Source organism: Pelophylax lessonae, assembly GCF_965119305.1.
Source record: "Pelophylax lessonae genome assembly, chromosome: 2".
In the NCBI taxonomy this organism is placed as follows: Eukaryota; Metazoa; Chordata; class Amphibia; order Anura; family Ranidae; genus Pelophylax; species Pelophylax lessonae.
The window spans coordinates 242,388,371-242,408,673 of NC_138769.1; the positions used below are offsets into that span (position 1 = coordinate 242,388,371).

Below are 20,303 nucleotides of genomic sequence, written 5' to 3' on the forward strand. Positions count from 1 at the left end.
CAACAGACAGGAGGACTGTGCATGGGAGTCAGGAGGACTCTAATCCTCTCCAGGAGTCCTCTCCTGCAGGTGGCAGCCCGTGTGTGCGTATCTGCAAGAGGCAGTTAACAGCCTGAGGACTAAGGCCAGAGCAGAGCTGTGCACACTAGAGTAAAGTGGTCTGCACAGAAGAACCTATGGTAGGGGTGACCAGCATAAAGAGCCAGGTGGGCTAGCATTTCCATTTGTGTATTTATTGGAGAAAAACCCCAGCATGGGAAACCTATAGGCTATAGCCTTTTTTTATGCCTTTTAATAAAAATGGGCTACCCGGCCCTTAAAATATAGCTCCTGACTACAGTGAATTTCTTGAAAATGCATCTACCACTAGAGCTAATGGCCCCCCATGTTACTATATATATATATATATATATATATATATATATATATATATATATATATATATATATATACACACACACACACACACAAATATTTTGCCTTTCATTTCAATTTTAAACTGAATGGGTATTTAATTGCACATACTCTAATCTTTTTGTCCACCCCCCCCCCCCCGCCCCCCATCCAGCTGAAAGGAAGAAGAGGAATTACAGAGTCAAATGAAGACTAGCATAGGCGTGGGTGTCTAAGGGTAGGACCTCACTAGACAGAGCTTTTGCTTGATACAGAATGTCATAAAATAGGTGAGCATTAAAGTTTGCAAAGTAAGGAAAACAAACCCAAAACGGAAGGAAAAGAAAACTTTATTAAGTAAAGTTTGACGTATTGCTAAGAACAATTTGCATCTTTATAAATGTTATATTTACATCTTGGCCATTACAAAAGGCACTTAACATAATTCATCTCAATATAAATGCACAAAAGCCAGCACAACAGAGTCATTTTATGGTTACACTTCCATCTCACAGCATGTAAGCAATGTCTAAAGCATGGAGGTTAAACAACATAGCACATTTACAGGCCTGTGGGTTGCTTTTCTTTTGGGGGGGGGGGGGGATAGGTTTGATGAACTAATACTAAACACATTTCTCAGAAAATTACCCTGTATTATGTCATTGGCTATTGTGGATGACTAGGACTCATGGGTACGTTTCTTAAAAGAAAAATGTAGCAGGAATGAGTGATGTTCTCTACAGCAATCATTCAGGTTCCACTATTATTTTAATGCTGGTTGGAATGTCATAGAGGATCTGAATATGCATTGCGGGCAATGTATTTTTACCTACTCAGCCCATCTGTCTGCTGCAGTATTTTCCTCAGAGAAATATGGAGGCTATTTATTATCTTCTTTTGAAAATACTAGTTGCCTGCCTGTAATGCTTCTGGCTTACTTTCTTAGACAGTCACCTGTTGCCACTCAGTTACTAAGTATGCAAATCAATTCAACATGTGAACATTTCTCTCATTAAAAAGTTGCCATATAGGTAATTTGGTCCCCCAAAATCGAAATTTTCAGTGGTGAAGCATATGCTGGCATATCTATATTTGACTTAAAAGAGAAACTGTCACTTTGCCCTGAATAGAGCATGTGGGGAGTAGGTGGCTTCCTCCCATGTGACTTTGGCTCAGGTCTAGGGTGAAAACACTAGGGCCCAAGAATGGTCGCATGATAGAGGGGGGTGATGTCATCACTCTCTAGGTTCATCAGCGAACACTGGGTATTTTATTGGCACCTTTGTTAGAGAAAGGGGGGGGGGGTGCTAAAGAGGTAAACCAATGGGTCAGGGGAGCATTCTTTTACTTAGTCTTCAATGTTAAAATGGACAGTATCTAATTGGATGATACAACTCTGCACCTACTTTGGCCAATATGGGAAGCCCTGTTTAATCTAATTTGGGCAGACTAACCATCATAAACATCAGTGACACAATTGGAAATACAAGTGGAAGATTGCTATGGATGACGAGGTATACACACATCAGAGAACACATCACTAGTCCCAACCAGACCTGCAAATAAATGAGCATGTAGTATGAAAGTGCCATGATAGTTTGACTTTGCCATTGTAAGATTTTGGCATAGTAAAAGTGTTTTAGTTTTCTATACGCTAAAATTGTGCATGACCAAAAGATTCTTTAAATAATTTTAGTTACATTTATTTGTATAAAAACATAAATATACAAGAAAAACAGTCTGTTATATGTACACAATGATTTTTAACTTTTAAAAGTATTTTGAATGTTAAATGCTCCTGTATTGGTTTTAAGTGTGCAATACTCTTCTTCTGTTAGCCGATCTTTTAACTGAATAAAGCATTTGTCCAAATCTTTGGGATCAATTTTTTTTTTTTTTGAAAGGGACTTCTACAAAGTTTTTTAAACTCCATTAAAGCACAAAGTGAAGCTATACCAGCTAGGAATGCCCTGAATGGGGATAACTGTTGCAAACACTAATTTTATTATATCTGGTAGCAAACGGCAGCAGAGAGTCTTTAGGGTACTTGCACACTGATGTTTAATTTTTAATTTTACCCTCTTCAAATTAACATTTTAGGCACAAACCTGTGTTTGAGAGCATATGCAGGTACACATATAAAATACTGGTCAACTAGATTTCCTTAGTTTTTTTCCAATCTATATGCAGCACACGTTTATGCGCCTGTGTGTATAGGCACATTGAAAACAACTCGCTGAATTTAGATCAGTAAAAATAAATACTCGTATACCTAAAAATGCTCAGTTTTTAGGCAGCAGTGTGCAAGAGGCCTTGATAGAGTAAATGTTTTATTTATGATGAAGCTTGATTTTTGAGAAACAACAAAAAAAAAAAAAAAAAAAAAAATTGATATGATTTAAAGTTCAATAACCCAGATAACCCAGAGCAACCAGATTTCACCTTTCATCAGTTTAGAGCAGCCAATGGAAAGATAAAAGTCAATTTGATCTGGATTACTGCACTTTGCTCCTTGCATTGTCAAATGAGTTTGGAGGGTGTTCTAACCAACATACATCTACATTTATGATGATCCAGTTTACTATTCAACACAATACCATACAATGAAACAGTATTTGTTCCATTTTAATTACATGGTACAACCATTCATTTTGTCAGGTCGTGCAACTTTAGCCACTTGTAACCAGTTTTAGATCAGGGAAGTAAGCGCACAGATTAAGGCAACCTGCCACTGTTAAATGTATAGCTTACGTTGATTTATTAATTTATTAAATATTAAAACTTGGTTCCCAAAGCTTTCCTAGCAGTCTTAAGAAAAATGTGTGCCTTTAATATTAAAGATCTTAAGTGAACCAAGTGCTTTTATTCCACCCTGTTCTCAAGGCTTGCAGTATGCATAAAAATGGCAGGAGCAGTAACAAACACTCGCCAGACAAGGAGCATGAAAGGAGTTTCGGCACTGTCAGTGCTGACCTCAGTGAAGGCTTTTACAGAAGAGAAGAACTTGTGCTTGGAATTTTTAATTGTATGTTCACACAAAAGCACATTGCAGTAATAATTGTCTTCACTTAAACATTCTATGTAAACTATTCATCTGGTTTGGGGAAAGAGGAAGGTACCAGCTGTGTACAGTTATAATTGCTTACACAGATCACACTGCTATGAGTTCCTCCCTACCAATTCTCCGAACCATGCTGGTCAATGCATTAGCAAACTTTCAATTGAAGTTATGAATTTCAGCAGAAAGGTGAAGAGAGTGGAGGAAGAATTTCATGCTGGCAGAATTGTACAGCAAATATTCCCAGACAGGTGTGTACAAAGGTAAACTGCCCTGATCACCGTCCAGGCAAAATTAACACTCTGGTGGGGAGCTACAATTTTTAAAGTTATTTTGGTCACAGATCCATTTCAAGAAAGCAGTAATGTCAGTGTTGTGCCAATACACTTTGGATACTACAGCTGTATAACTTTTATCTTCTTCTAATTATCTAAAGAGTAGTAAGTCTTATTCATGCTATTATAAATATTGACTGTAGCGAGGGAGATCAACCCCAATTTGAGGTGAGCCAAATAGACATCACATGGTGCGAGCTGTACAAGCTTCCTTATAAAACACAAAATCCACGATTTCAATGCATACAGAATTAAACTATTTTTAATATTCAGTGCTGAATACAAAGTCATATCTTGGCATCATGAAATAAAAAAATAAATATTGTTAGTGTCCCTTTAATAATTTTTAAGCCATAGCCATCTTGCATATTATACTGACAACTCCTATGTGTTACAATACAGATTGTTATTTTTGCTGTATTGACATTAAAAACAAAAATACATCCCATTAACTACATTAGTATACTCCTACACTATGAATTTAGTGTTTTCTATAGGAAAATGATCATGTATTTACAGAAATATAACAGTGAAAATGGCATTTACATCCAATATTTCAAAAAAATACTTAAAAACACCCATTACATTTTATATTCTGCATAATAAGAAATTATGAAGATTCAGTGCATACACTAACAAATTTAATGTAAAATGATCCTATTTTTGTACTTATAATATTCTAATATATACATACACTTTTTTTTTTTTTACAAAAATTTGGTTTTGTACTGCAGACAAAAAAGGCCATAGCCTCAAACAATGGCATCAATAAGGAAAAAAAAATAAAATAAACAGTCCCAGTAAATATATTTTACACTGCAAAACGTGTCTGATCGAGCCAAAAAAAACCAATGTGTTAAGTGAATTGATAATGTGCTCTTGTACAACTGCATGTGAATCGGCTTAAGAAAGTGTGCCCCTTTGAAAACCTATGAAATGATTATGTTAACTACCATTGGATTACAAAAAGCCAAAAAAGTTGCTAATCTTGTTTTACTGCATAAGGTTGCCATGCACAAGCAATGATGGAACAACATGCATACCCTAATAAAACTGAGCATGCAAAACTAGGCTGTTCTTTTATTTTTAAAAGTTACGCATCTTTTTAAGCTACAGTACATCCAGAAAAACAAAATCTCAAACAGGAATATTTACAGAATATTTTTTATCTTGATAGTCAACTCATAGTGAAAAACAGTGTTTTATGGCATCTACAGCAGCCACAAATAGCATTAAGTCAGGCAGAGGTTGGCATAGTGTGGTGCATGTACAGTGAACATTGCCATCCCTTTTTTTTTTTTTTTTTTTACACAGAAGAAGGTGATTGGGCATGCTTGCATAAAAAAATGTTCAATAGCAACTAAAAAGGATAGTTTTCTTCTTTACACTAGGGATGCCACACCAAATCTATTAATTATTAAAGCGCCTTTAATAAGCATCTATGCACTTCGGACAAGAATCTAGTAAATTTAAAAAAAAAAAAAAAAAAAACACACAAGAAACCAAGAGAGCATCAGAAGTGCACAGCTACTCGGTTTCTCCTCTTAAGTACAATCATGTTTCCCCTCTGCCACATATCCATGCTGGTAAGAACAAGAGAAATAATGCTCCTCTCTAGCGCTAACCCACATGTTGCCAACTCCAGCCCTCAAGTATCTCTAACAGGTTATGTCTTTGGTGTTTTTCACTGGTCCAAGAATAAATTAAAAATGCATGCAAAATGGAAGAAGCCCATTAAAAATGGTTTGCTGTGTGACACCTAAACACCAGATTAAAGGTGGAATTCCAGTCTAACATGCTTTCAGTCACCTGATTCCTTGTGTTAGTCAGCGCTCAACAACAGCTGGGAATTTCAAGAGTAGGGATGTCACTCATAGGCTCCCATGTCCCAGATTGCTCTCAGGGATCACGTGACCAGACCAAACGGACAAAAAACTTCAGTAACTATACACATCTTTACTTGTGGAAAAGGGAGTCAGCACTATGTGATAAATTTCAGTTGTTTGAGGGCACCTTTATACATAGTTTGGGAATGTCCAAAAGTCAGGCTGCTTTAGTCTCAGGTTTCGGAGTTTATGGCAGATGACTTTGGAGAAATCTGTAACCCCCTTCTGTGCCTCTTAGGGGCTATTGGTGATGAGAAAATGAACAATGCTACAGAAGTTTATCAGAATCCTCCTTTTCTAATGTGCGAAAATGAATTCCCAGAAGATGGATTTATATGGAGACTCTTACTCTTGCAAAAACTAGTGAATGCACCAAATCCGGTTATGGTGGGCGGACTGTGTCCAGCTATTCTGGACTTCTAGGAAGGTTGAACATCCCAGGATATGGTCTGAGAAACTATGCGTTGAGGATGTTTTGTCCTTTTGGATTGTCCGGGTACGGGTGAGGTGGGAGGAATGGGGTCAGGAGCACCTTGCAAGTGGTGCAATGGATACAGGAAAGCACTCCAAAGTAGGTAGCAGGAGGAGGTGAGAACATTTGTAAGCATAGATAGTGTTAGGCTGGAATTCTACTTTAATGAACAGCTCTACTCTTCCCTAGTTTTCGTCAGGCCAGAGGGGGGGGTATCAGCAATCTTGATAAAGCTTTAACTTGTACTTTAGGCAGAGCAGAAGGTAAGTCACCACTAGCCACGGTCCATGCCGTGATACATTAATTAAAACATTTTTAAAAGTATGGATAAGCTAGATTAGTGTAATGGCAAATAAGGCAGTTTCCTAATAAACTATTCTTAAGTTATTATATATTGCAAGTCTTACAGTTGTGTTCAAAATTATTCAACCCCCAATGCTGTAAAGGGTTTTAGGGAATTTAGTGTACATTTGTAATTGTATTCAGAATGAAATCCTACAAGGACTTCTTAAACCATATGCAACTAAAATGACATCAATTGGTTTTGTAATACAGTAGTAAATGTTTATTTTGTGAATTCTTAATTGACACAATTATTCAACCCCTTAAAGACTACCACTCTGAAGAACAGAGGTTCATTGAAGTGTTTTCAATCGGGTATTGAAAACACCTGTGGATGTCAGGGAGCAGCAATAAAGCCTAATAAGCACCAATTAGGCATCTTTAAAATGACTGTGATACTCAGCTCCTTCTAGACATTTACTGGTGTGGTTACAAACATGGTGAAGTCAAGAGAATGGTCCAGGAAGACAAGAGAAGAGGTGATTACTCTTCACAGGAAGGGCAATGGCTATAAGAAGATTGCAAAGATGTTAAACATACCAAGAGACACCATAGGAAGCATCATTCGCAAATTCAAGGCAAAGGGCACTGTTGAAACGCTACCTGGTCGTGGCAGAAAGAAGATGCTGACTTCGACTGCTGTGCGCTACCTGAAGCGTAGAGTGGAGAAAAGTCCCCGTGTGACTGCTGAGGAACTGAGAAAAGATTTGTCAGATGTGGGTACTGAAGTTTCTGCTCAGAAAATATGGCGCACACTGCGTAATGAAGGCCTCCATGCCAGAACTCCCAGGCGCACCCCCTTGCTGTCTCCAAAGAATAAGAAGAGTCGACTGCAGTATGCCAAAAATCATGTGGACAAACCAAAGAAGTTTTGGGATAGTGTTTTTGGGATACTGATGAAACAAAATTAGAACTGTTTGGGCCCATGGATCAACGCTATGTTTGGAGGAGGAAGAACGAGGCCTATGAAGAAAAGAACACATTGCCTACTGTGAAGCATGGCGGGGGGTCAATCATGCTTTGGAGCTGTTTTGCTTCTGCAGGTACAGGGAATCTTCAGCATGTGCAAGGTACCATGAATTCTCTTCAGTACCAGGCGATATTGGATGACAATGTGATGCAGTCCGTCACAAACCTGAGGCTTGGGAGATGTTGGACCTTTCAACAGGACAATGATCCCAAGCATACCTCCAAGTCCACTAGAGCATGGTTGCAGATTAAAGGCTGGAACATTTTGGAGTGGCCATTACAGTCACCAGACTTAAATCCGATTGAGAACCTCTGGTGGGACTTAAAGAAACCAGTTGCAGTGCACAAGCCTAAGATGTGACTGAACTGGAGGCTTTTGCCCATGACGAATGGGCGAAGATACCGTAGATCGCTGCAAGACACTTGTGTCAAGCTATGCTTCACGTTTAAAATCTGTTATAACTGTAAAAGGATGTTGTACTAAGTACTAAGATTGAATGTCACTTGGGGGTTGAATAAAACTGATAATGATGTGAGCACAGAAAAGAAATTTGTGGTTATTTCATTATAAATGTTATGTTATATTTGTCTGACCTACACATGCCTCTTTGATTTAATTGTAAGCAGGATGACTGAATGATCAAAATCAATGTCAAACTGGCCAAAACAATCAATTTCAGTGGGGGGTTGAATAATTTTGAACACATCTGTAGGTCTACTTTACTTTCCTAAGAAGTCAAACTGCAAAACCACAGCAACCAATCAAAATGAATTGATAAGAAGACATCAGTAAACTGAAATCAAAGCTTGCAAATATGAAATCCAAATCTGCTTGCTATAGGTTTCTATACTATTGCTCCTTGCACTACCCAAGTCTTAATTTAACCACCGCTAATACAACATTTTACTTAATTCCCTTTTTGGTTTACACTAACAGTGATTTTGACTCTCTCCAGATTACAGCTATAGAAGAATGATAAAGTTGCTGTAAGATATTTCTAAAATACTCTAATTCAAGTTTTAACGTAATTAAAACTAAATGTCCTTGGCACATTTTGACTAAGATTGACACTTTTTAACATCCCTATATTCTACAACAGATTGATTGGTATTTAATCCTAAAAAAATCTTTGCTACCCCAAATTACAGCAGAGATTATGGAATGCAAAATTTTGCTTTTAGCTTTGTTTAAAAGGGCTAAACTATAACTGTATTTCTGAGAACATTTTAACCTGAACCCCAGGCAAGGTAACAAACCATTACCTTCTAGTAGCCCTACCCCCTCTCTATAAATAATTTAATGAAAAATGTGGCAGGGCATTGCTGTTAATATCTGTGCCAAACAGTGGACTACTGGTCCCACGATGATTTGCCAGATCACCATGCTTATGTTCCAGAGGCATGTCTGTGGTTGTTTTGGGAGGTTACAGTACAGCACATCATGCCCCTCTCCCAGGCAGCAGCATACCAATTCCTATTGGTCAAAACTGACTGGCAGACAGAAGTCTTTTACTGTGCTGTAGCTACCAGCACTATTCTTATGATGCAAGGCACCCACAATGTCAGCAGTAGGTGGGTTTTTCCTATGTCAGTGCATAAATATTAAAACCAAAGGATTATCATTATAGCCAGGTGACTGCCATTTCTTCATGTAGGAAGAGTCAACAATGACTTAAATATTACAACTTCAACATCAAGCTTTTATATATTTGAAGAAATAAAACAGGCCAACATATGGAGATACATTACTGGAATAATATTACCATACTTTATGAAACCATATTGCCTCACGGAAAACAAAGGCTTTGCTTTGTTATGTAAAGAAATCAACCGATAATTTTAAAGCACCAAGTGTTCCACAATGTGGGCGCATTTTAATTCCACCATTATACACTGAATCTGCAATTTCCACCCTATAAAGTAAAATCAATCAGGGTTTTCACAATGCATCGGACACTTAGTTCAAATAACCCATGATGGCTTCCATTCAGCAGATTCTTTAAAATGAAGGGGAATGCACTGGGAAACCTTTTAAAACAAAATTATGCTGCAATGTGTGCAACATTAATAACTGCAAAATATGGGAGAGTTATGGGAGGTTAGCGAAGCACTTATGGTTCCTGAGCTGTTGAGGTTAAAATATTATTTCAGCCTCCATATTGGAAAGAGCTCAGTGGGTGTGAAAAATGCCATGTGTATATGGCCTATTTGTGATAAATATTTTTGCCTATAGACAAATAATGTTTAATTACCTTTAAAAAACTTTTACAAAAAACAATTATGGGCAATCTTGATAATCAGTGCCACAATATGAACATCTAGAACACAATTAATGCTACACAAAAAGAAAAAAAAAAAAAATAATACATATGTAGGGTGAGCATTCAGGTATTGTTAAATGCATTGATTGCAGATCTAAAGATCAGATTATCCAAAATCCTTTCTGCACTTATCACTCATTAAACATCATCATCATTGTAAGGCACTTGAATGTATCAATTATAACACTGTATAGTTAATTAGTAATTTTAGTGCCATTCCTTGTAGTGCAACAATAGGGGAGAGTGAATTACTGCCAATCTGAGAAACACTACTGCAAATATGCACATTTATTTCCTTGCAAATTACTTTGCTGATCAGCAACTCCAAAAGCTAAAATTGGCTTTAGGTTTGTACATAGAAAGCTTTTTTTTTTTTTTTTAAAGCCTTATATCTGTCTGTTGGGCTTAGTGAGTTAATTAATTTAAGTGCTAGTAAATATGACAATTAGAAAAAAATCCTGTTAACACATATAAAACATATATTAATTTAAATTTGTCATCGCTGTAGGCAGGTTAGTTCGCAACGTATTTTAAGAAAAAAAAATAGGAGTATAGGTTAGGCATAGCACACATGGTGCACATTTCTTACCTGCAACCACTGGCAGGGGAAGCTGACCCTGCTGGGAGAAGACCGGGATTATTGCTAGCGGCTATAGCAGCCACTAGCGATAATGGTAAGAGAATTCGGCAGGCTGGTTGTACCCAAGTTGATCGATCAACTTGGTACATCCAGCCTGCTCATTAACCATTCAAATCTCGGGTGATTTCTGCTGAACCGGCTAAGATTCGAACAGTGTCTAGCCGGTCTTGGTATAGGTGAAGACATGCCGTTATATGTAGCCAACATTGCTAAGTGTTTACCATCTTTTTTAATAAGGGGACCCTTAATTGTTCTCAACTGCAGATCAGAAATCATTACAGGTCTTCTCTCCCCACCCCCACCCTATAACTGACAGTAAAATGAGAAGCAGCAGACTGAGGAACTTATCATCTCTGTCACTACTCTGCGCTCACCTCCTATTGGCATGCTCCTTGTATTGCAGCACAACTGACTGGCTCCTTGTGCTTCTTCACCTTCCCTCGTCTAAGCTTAACTGTACAGGGGCTGCAAGAGGCTAATACCAGGTCATATTCTGGTAATTACATGGATTGCATTAAAAAAAAAATACATTTAGGGAGATGTTCATTAATACAGTGCTGTATTAAATGTGTGTCTTTTATATCAGCCTGAAGTTCAGCTGTAAAATCTTGAAACCAACATTAGAATGGCTCTGAAAAATTGTTACATACAGCTGGGTTCTTTTGTCATGTATCATATTTCTTAATATTGTATTCTTTATTCATCATCATTTTTAATACTGTGGACCATATTCATTTTCAAATCAAGATCTAAAGTAGCAAGATGCAATAACTGCAGCTAGTAACATTCCTAACTGTTTAGGACAGCGTTTTACTTTAAATGAAAAGCAAACTGCAGCTTCAGGCTATTTTGTGAGCAAACACAGACAAGTCCTTGTAATTTCTAAGTCACACTGCAAGCAATTGCATGGTGCTTGTTTTGAAATGGTGTAAATTATTTTAGTGCTCATCTTACTGGAGCATTAATATATAGCAAAAGAAACTACACATTTAGTGAGGAGAAATCTAGTGACATAACTTGATCCAAATTATCTTTTGAGTTTCTAACTGCAGACACTTTGTAATTAAGATTAATAGCAACCAGTCATAATATTTAATCTGCCCTGCTCTTAAAAAAATACTTTAGCTCTTTACAAATCGTATGTATAAATGACATGGATGTTTTGATTATTTTATGTATTGGTATCAAAAAAGACTTAGGAGGTGCTATTGTGCTTGCTTGGCATGAACTTCTCGTCTCATTTTTAATGTACGGAAGTGTTTGCCACGCTCCATTTCTCAGTGTGTGTAGCCATCTTGTGGACACTGGTTGAACTCCATTGATGTAACAGATTTAATTAAAGCACATTTTCTGTTACCTTACAGCACTAATTAAAGAAGATGTTTTCAAAAAGCTGAAAGAAGTGTTTTACACACAATGGATAACATAATTCACCCTGTAAACGATGAAAACATATAAAGGAAACATTTTTTAGAGTTATCCACTCAACATTTCCTAGTCCACCTAGTTTTACAGAAGTCTACAATCTTGCACATTTACCAGTAATGATAGTGAGATTATAGTTACAACATTCAAAATTCCTAAAATCGCTTTTATGATAGCATCGCATTTCTCCACTATGCCTTTTTAGACTTGGTTATTAAAATAATGAAGGGAAATTTTAAACTGTCTTCATTACCTTGTAATTAAGCGTTAAGACCGTTTTAGAATTTTTCCCTCTGACAGTTTAGGAAAAAGGCCACAAAATGAAATACTTACACAAAGTATAGGAGAAACTATATGCTGCATATAACATTTCTTCGGCTACCTAAATAAATAATACATTTGATCATCTTGACTGCATATACCACTCAAGCATGGAACCGACATGATTAGGAGTAATTGAAGTTCAGAGAATGTTGTAGTATAACTAGCTACCAGATGGCAACATTACTTCAAATTCTTTCCCATTTGTAATAATTCCATTGTTGGAACAATGGTTACTGGGCACATCCACTGAAGCTGCCAAAGAGGAGGATTGGTTGGGTACTTTGGTTGGTGGAACAGGAGATGCTGGGGACTGGGCTAGCCCAGGCTTTTTTGGAGGAATAGGTGGAGGGTTTCCCCTTTCCACTCTCGAAATGGTAGGCGACTTTATCCCTGGAGATACCGGACTAAGAGGACCAGACATTTTCAGAGGGTTTGGAGAGTGGCTACCATCACTTTTTTGATTGGAGGCATTGGCAAGGGTTCTGTAATCTGTACCAAATGGTGAGCTGTTGGCAGGTACAGGTTTGCTGGAGGTCTGCTGACTGGTGAAACGAGACAACACCTGGGTGACGGTATTGCGTGCAAGTTGCTTGGCAGCAGAATTATCTGCCAATGTTGGGGACAAATCTCTAGAAGGAGGACTCTGAAGTCCAGAAACCTGCTGTTCTTGCTCAGATTGAGACTGAAACTTGTGGCGGGCAGCATGAAATCGCTGGTTGATACCCACTTGATATGATGACTGATAACCAGGACTATTAGAGCCTCCAACGAGACGCCTTGAGAGAACAGGTGAAGAGCAAGGGGAAGATGTTAAGGAGGAGGCTGCTGTACTGCTAGGGGAAGAGGAAGCTCCGCTAGAAGGAGCATGTCCTAACATATGTAAGGGAGAGTCTACTCTGACAGGTGAACTTCCGTTTTCAGACAAATTATCATGACTTGCCATTTTCTCTTTCAGGCTATCCCCTACATTCAACTTTAAACTATGTTCACTGTTTTGGCCTGTTGTGTTAGAATGTCCATTTAATTTTGAATATGGCTGAGGAATTTTACTAGGTGTTGACAGAGAAATATGGGCTTTTGGTGGACCATCAGTAACAATTTTTTCATGTGCTACACTCCCTGTCTGGCAAGATACTGATGTGAGCTGTAGCTTTTCGGTTGATACACCAATAGACATTGATTCAGTATCCTGGGGAAAATATTCTTTGACTTCACTATCAGCATTTAGGTTTTTTAAGGTTTTCTTTAACAATTCAAGCTCTTCTTTTAGGGCTTTGGTGCGATTTTCTTCTCGATTCAGCTTGGCTTTGAGCTGTTCCCTTTCAATGTCAAACTCTGAAAGCTGTTTTTCCACCTGTGCTTCCATCTGTAAGCTACGCTTCTTTTCTTGGGCTAGTTCTTCTTCAAGCTGAGTAACCTTGCTCCTCACTTTTTCCAGTTTTAAGTTAACATCTTCAACCCTCTGTCCTTCTTCCACTGCTCTGTTGTTGGCCTTTGTACATTCTTTCATTAAAACTGAAGACAGTTTCTTGTGTCGAGCTTTCTCCTCTTCTAACTGGGCAGAAAGTTTCTTCTGTTCTTTTTCAAGTTTTTTAACTTGTGATTTTTCAAATTCCAGCTGTAAATCATAAGCAAAAGAGCAACAAAATTGTTTAGTTTATAGACTCTGTGTTCCTGAAAAAGTACACATACACATCGCTGGCAAAAAAACAAAAAAAAAAAACAAAAAAACACCCCAACAAAAAAACATAACATAGCATTAAAATTGAGAAAAGAAAATTAAAATAGAACCTTTCATTTTTAAAAAGAAATCTGTTGTGTATTAATTTAACTAAAGCTAATAACTGCGCTCCATAGTCTCCATTATCTTTGAAAACTGGAGCTGGAGCTGACATTTGAATAGTTATAGACTGCTACTCACTCCTAATAGCTCTAAAAATGAAAGACAGACAGATTGATAGGTTGGGAAGAGAGACCTTGCTGACACCATATACTGCATGAGCATGACCAGATTACCACAATTTTTCAATAGTACAAGTTTTGCATTCTTAAAGTCAACGTTTGCTTTGTCTATCCCACTGCATAAATAATGAAGGTGAGGAGAGTAATAGAGGGGAAACACAGCAATGGGAACCCAGAGATTTGCTGCCCTTTTTTATCCAGGCATTCAGTAACTCCAATATGAGTTAGGGTTCTTGCAAGCCCTCTTGGCCCACATTCAAAATTAGGTGACCCTTAGCACCTTCCCCAGCAAAAATGACTGGATACTAAATTGTGCTGGTATGTTAAAAAAGAAAAAAAAAAAAAATACTGTAATATTTACATATAATTATTAGAGAGGATTACATATACTTGGAGATATTCGATATAACTTAATACTTTTTGATACAGCAATATACGATGAACATTAAAAAAAATGTTGGGTGCATGCCAATTTTTTTCAATGTAATTCAAAACAGTCTCTTAATAAGCTCTCAAAACCTAAACATAAAACCTAAGAGATGCAACCTGACAAAAAGCAACTCACTGATTTGATAAATATTAATTTTACAAAAGGTACTTTCACCTGCTGAGCCAGCCTCTCCCGCTCTTTCTCTAGCATGTATGTGACATCATCCCCATCAGCAGCATCTTGAGCATGTCGTCTCCTTTCTTCTTCCAAGTCCAGGATGACCTATACAACACCAGATAGATAGTATATGAATGTGTGTAGCTCATGACCAGAACAGTTAATATTTTGTAGATATTTCAATTTTCATTGAACACACAAAAAAAAACCTACACATACAGCATTTTAGTTTTTGTACTTTAAATCATTTTGTTGGTGTCTATTTAGGAACATGGGATTGCAGAATAGTTATTACATGGGAGTTATACTTCCAATTTTGGACATTGTCAAAACAAACCGTTAGGACAGCCCCCATATAACCCTACCTCTAAAAATGATGCCTCGGTTTTGTGAGCAAGCAGTACATAAGGCCAAAAACACAGAGAAGGGAATTTTCCTAAACCGAAGCAGCCAGAATCTGGAACAGTTGCACACTCCAATCAGCTTCGATCTTTCATTTTCAAAGCCTAACTGAAGAAGCTCAAGATAGAAGATGATTGTTTGCCATGTACAACTGCTGCTCCAGTGTTGATGAATTACACCCAAAGAGGTGGGTCATGTGCCCCCCAATGAGCTCCAAGATAAACATTTTACAGTGATAATCTTATTTTCTTAATTTTCTATTGAGGGACACAGGTTAGTCTAACTTGGGATATCCAAAAGGAGTCCAACTGAAGGGTGGGCAAAGCCACTAGAAAAACCAACAGGTACAGGTGTGGAAGTTATTAGTATCAATTGGAAAATGAAGCCTTGATAAATAATTTTTCAAATATGGAGAAGGACATTGTCAAGGGGGAAGACATCTAGGTGTTCTGGATTAGGACAGAAACACCAAGAGGAAATAGATACATGAAAGAGCAATGAGCCTTTACCAACAATGTGGAGGGCAATCAATTAGCCATCTTAAAAAGGAACAAAAGTGGAAAAATACTAAACTGTAAAAATACTAAGAAAAAAAAATGAATTTAAACTAGTAGTCAAGTTGGTCAGCAAAAAGAAAAGGATTGGTGTGAATTTCAGATAATATATGCCCATATAAATATGCTAATGGATGTTCCTCCATTTAAAATGCCAAAAGTAGAAAGTAGAGCACAGGGCTCATATAATGAAAAATCGACAGATCGATTTATTTAATTTTGTCTTGCAAGTTTTTTAAATAAAGTTGATTTTACACCATATGAGCCTTGTGCTCAACTTCTCTGATTTTTGGGATTTTAAAATGGAGGAACATCCATCAGCAGAGACCAACTTGACCAGAAAAATCCGCAAAATATCATATGGGAATTCCGCAAAATGTCAATGGGGAGTACCCATATAGTTAAGTCTGAAGGGCTGTCCCACAAAGTGAGTTTTCAGAGGCTGGGTCAAACCAGCAGTCATACCACGATTCGGGACCTAGAGACTACGCTCTGCAGCAAACTGGCACATAACTCATCATATCGAAAATAACATAATATAGAGCTCAGTGCTTGAAGATTACTTACTTATAGGTTCACTCACAAAGTGAGTGTTTCAGAGGATGTGCCATGGCTTTGTATCCGGTGAGCAATCTATGGCTAACCAACACAGTACCCTAAGGTCTGGTAAGTGCCCTAGGCACAGCCCACTGCCAAAGAGTTACATATCAGGCTAGCCCCACAATCGTCCAATTCTTCGGTGTCCAGGTACAGCCTCCAAAGCTACGGCTGAGGATAGGTCAATCTAAATAGCTGCAATAAAGAGATCAGTAATACCCACATGGTAAGAAATACAGTATCTTGACTGAAGAGAAAAAGAATTGTGCAAAAAAAAAAATGGTGGGTTTTTCCACAGCAGAGCTAATAAAAAAAGGTGCATATATACAGAAGGCAGAATACCAAGAGTAATTCCACGTATGGATATTTTATACATAAGTACATTAGTCCAAGCTGGACTATTGTAACAATGCATATACGGTACCATATCTGGTTAATGCCCCTTGGGAGATGGAAATCACTCAAGTAGACACTGCTATTCCAGTGATCTACACTTATGTTTGGTCCCATGCTGAGTGGCTGCCCTTCTGTATTTTGAACACAGGAGGCGGACTGTATGGCACAGGTGCCATTCAGAGAATGCTTTGCATAGTCTGAATAAATCCAAAACATTCTCTGCTTGAAAAAGGTGTAGAAGAGAGGTGGTGATGTCACAGTTTTCACCTCATCTAAACTGAGAATGCTTTGCATTCATTGAGAAGATGAATGACACTTGTGCGGAGGAGAGGATGACCTCCTGTGTTCACAGATTATCAGGGCAGCTGTTTGGCAAGAAACCCGGAAGCAAGCGGCAATTACTGCAGAAGCAGTGTCTACTTTAGTGATTTCCAGGTTTCAGGGGCATCAACCAAGTATAGCATATGCATAGTTGATTTGATTCAAACTGGACCAATAATAATATCCATACCTGGAATTCCTCTAACGGTTTTGGTCTGCCAATATCCAAACCTCTTATAGGCAGCAGTACAATCCACACGTCAGACTGTCTTTTTTTTTTTTTAACGCATTGCAGAAGTTAATCAGTAGAATTCCTTTCATACTCATCATACTTTACTGTCGTGAAAAATTAGTAGGAGTGATCATAAGGCAGAGCAGCAGGAGCTGTGTCCCTTGATGAACTCCTAGAATTTTTAAGGCATGTCAAAATTGTGGGTAAGATGTGGGCAAGATGGCAGAAAGCTGCCAGAAGGATTTTATGGCCGAAGTTTGCATCAACTGAGGCCTGAACTTCCACCTGATGGACCGGCAAGAATCACAAAGTGGGAGTCTGTCATTGTAAAAGATGATGTAGCTGAGGAGGTAAACTCGAACTACTTTTGTCACATTCAAAACAATGGACACAAATCTCCTTGAGATGTACCAGAGCAGGACAGAGGAATGAAATTAGGATATCCTGGTTACGACGAAAGGGAGAAAAGAGGTCTTAGGGCGCATGACATCCTTGTCTCTGTGAAGCAAAAAAGGACTATTTGCAATACAAGGCTGCCAACTCTGAATCTTGTCTCGCAGAGGTGATGGCAACGAGACATGCCACCTTGTGAGTAAGAGCAGACAGAGGGATAGTTCCTAAAAGGTTCAAAGGGTGGTTCTTGAAGAGACAGCAGAACTAGGTTGAGGTCCCATGAAGACAAAGGTGGGCATACAAGGGGAACTATGTGAGCAACCCCCTATACAAAGGCTTTTACTAAAGAATGAGATGCAAGTGGTCTTTGAAAAAAAAAAAAAAAAAAAAATCGCTTGAGAAATGATGACCCCTAATGGCTGCAGAAAATCTATATTGCTTTGCTTAAGGCAGTTACCCCTGCTCCAAAGTTCGACAAGTGCTAGTTTCAAGCGATTTGCTGCCCGAGCCACAATCATCACCATCCAACAAAAGAAAAATTATATTTATAAACATTACATACATACCTAAAATAACATAATAACCAGACAAAACTAAGCACAAAAGAAAAAAAAAAAAAAAGATGGATGTCTGATAGAGAATCGGTATAGTCAACAAGGTGTATTTATTTTAAGATGAATGCAGTACAGAGGCTGTTTAGCCTGCATCTCGGCCCTGTAACACATTTCACTCTAGAACTTATTTGTAGAGGGCCAATCACTGATCGAGACAAGAATGAAGAAAAATCAGGACGCTTTCCACAAACTATTTTCTGGGATGGTATTTCCATGCATTATGTGAAGTACAGTACACTTTTCAAATGCAATGGTAGACCTTGTAAAAACTTTGTAAGAACTTACCGTAAAATCCTTTTCTCTGAAGTCCATTGACAGACGCAGAAGCAGTGCTTCTTTACCCTTGGGTTATGCGCCATCTACAGGACTAGACTAGGCAGTGAAAAAATTCACTGACACGCCTATAGGGGCTGTCCTCCTCGGCATAACCCCCCTCCCCACACACTGTGCTCTCAAATCCGTTTTGTAGCAAGCAGTAAAAAGAAGACACAAACCATCCCCATATAGAGTGGCGGTTGCTGCGTCTGTCAATGGACTTCAGAGAAAAGGATTTTACGGTAAGTTCTTACAAAAATCAGTTTTTCTCTATTGTCCATTGACAGATGCAGCAGCAATGCTTCTTTACCCTTGGGACGTCCCAAAGCAGTATAGGCATGAGGGGTAGGCATGAGGGGTGGGAAGAACGCAACCAAAAGACAGTTAACGTATTTCCAAGGCTAAAAACATAGCCAACTGGGTAAGGAAAAAGCGAAACCAGTAACAGGAGCTTACCCACGAACAAAGATTGACCCCTTAAAGAGGAAAACAAGTATGCATCCGAAGATGCCAACAAAACTACTTTGTAGAATTTTGTAAATGTATGCAAAGTCGTCTCCTTACACACTTGGGTAACAGATGCTTGATGGCGAAAAGTCCAAGAGGCACTCAGCGCTCTAGTAGAATGCACTCTCACAGGGAAAGGAGGAACCTGACCCTTCAATGAATAGGCCTGAACAATCGTCTGCCTACTCCATCTGGATATGGTCGCAGCAGACACTGCCAAACCCTTACGAGATCCCTCAGTAAGGACAAAAAGAGAATCTGATTTCCTAAAGGACTCTGACAGACAGGTAAACCCTGATCGCCCAAACCACATCCAGAAAATGCAAGGCAATTTACTTGGGATGCTTAGGCTTAGGACAGAGTGAAGGCAAAACAATGTCATTGTTTAAATGGAAATTGGACACCACCTTAGGAAGAAATGACTGATTAGGTCGGAGAACCACTTTCTTTCTATGAACGACCAAGTAAGGCGTACGACAGGAAAGCGCCGCCAATTCAGACACTCTGTGGGCAGAAGTAATAGCCAACAGAAAAGCAACCTTCTGAGATAACAAAAGGCAGAGATATGTCCCTAATAAGTCAGAATCTCAGCCACCTCCTGGGATGCCCGGGCACTCCTTGTGCCCCCATGGTGATCGATGTAAGCCACAGCTGTGGCATTGTCAGACTGAATCCAAACCGGGGAACCTTGTAGCGGATTCGTCAAGTGGAGCAGACCAAGCTTGATTGCTCCGAGTTCCAGGATATTTATCGGTAAAGAGGACTCTTCTGTTGACCAGACTCCCTGGGCACAGAGATTGTCCAGCACTCCACCCCAGCCTGACAGGCTGGCATCTGTGGTGACCACTGTCCAAAACAGCGGTAGAAAGGACTTACCCTGGCTCAGGGCGGGCGACAGAAGCCACCACAAGAGCACTGACCTCGTGAGTCGGCTCAAACATATTCTGTCCAAGGACTGCGGATCCTTGTTCCACTTGACAAGAATCTCCTTTTGCAGAGGCCTGGAATGAAATTGAGCAAATGGGACCGCCCCCAATGTCGACACCATCAGCCCCAAGGCTCTCATACAAGTCCGCAGAGAGGAGTTAATTTTCAATCAGCAACCTGATCTCTCCTCTCCCTGTAATGTTTGAAGTTTGTCCCCGGGAAGAAAGACCCTTGCCAGAGGGGAGTCTAAAATCAGACCAAGGTAATTCAATCGCAGCGACGGGGTCAGCACAGACTTTTTGAAGTTGATG

General features: G+C 38.8%; 1 protein-coding gene across 2 annotated transcripts in view; it reads right to left on the reverse strand.

Annotated features, from left to right (window-relative positions):
- Positions 1–11,723: 11,723 nt before the first annotated feature.
- Positions 11,724–20,303, reverse strand: part of CTTNBP2NL (CTTNBP2 N-terminal like) — a 145,702-nt gene continuing 137,122 nt past the window's right edge. For both annotated transcript variants that reach the window (XM_082247187.1, XM_082247186.1), the window contains exons 4-5: positions 14,732–14,839; positions 11,724–13,783 (exon numbers count right to left, since the gene is read on the reverse strand). In XM_082247187.1, coding sequence (XP_082103313.1) covers positions 12,326–13,783; positions 14,732–14,839 — 1,566 coding nt within the window. In that variant the 3' untranslated portion in view covers positions 11,724–12,325. The remainder of the gene's footprint in view (positions 13,784–14,731; positions 14,840–20,303) is intronic.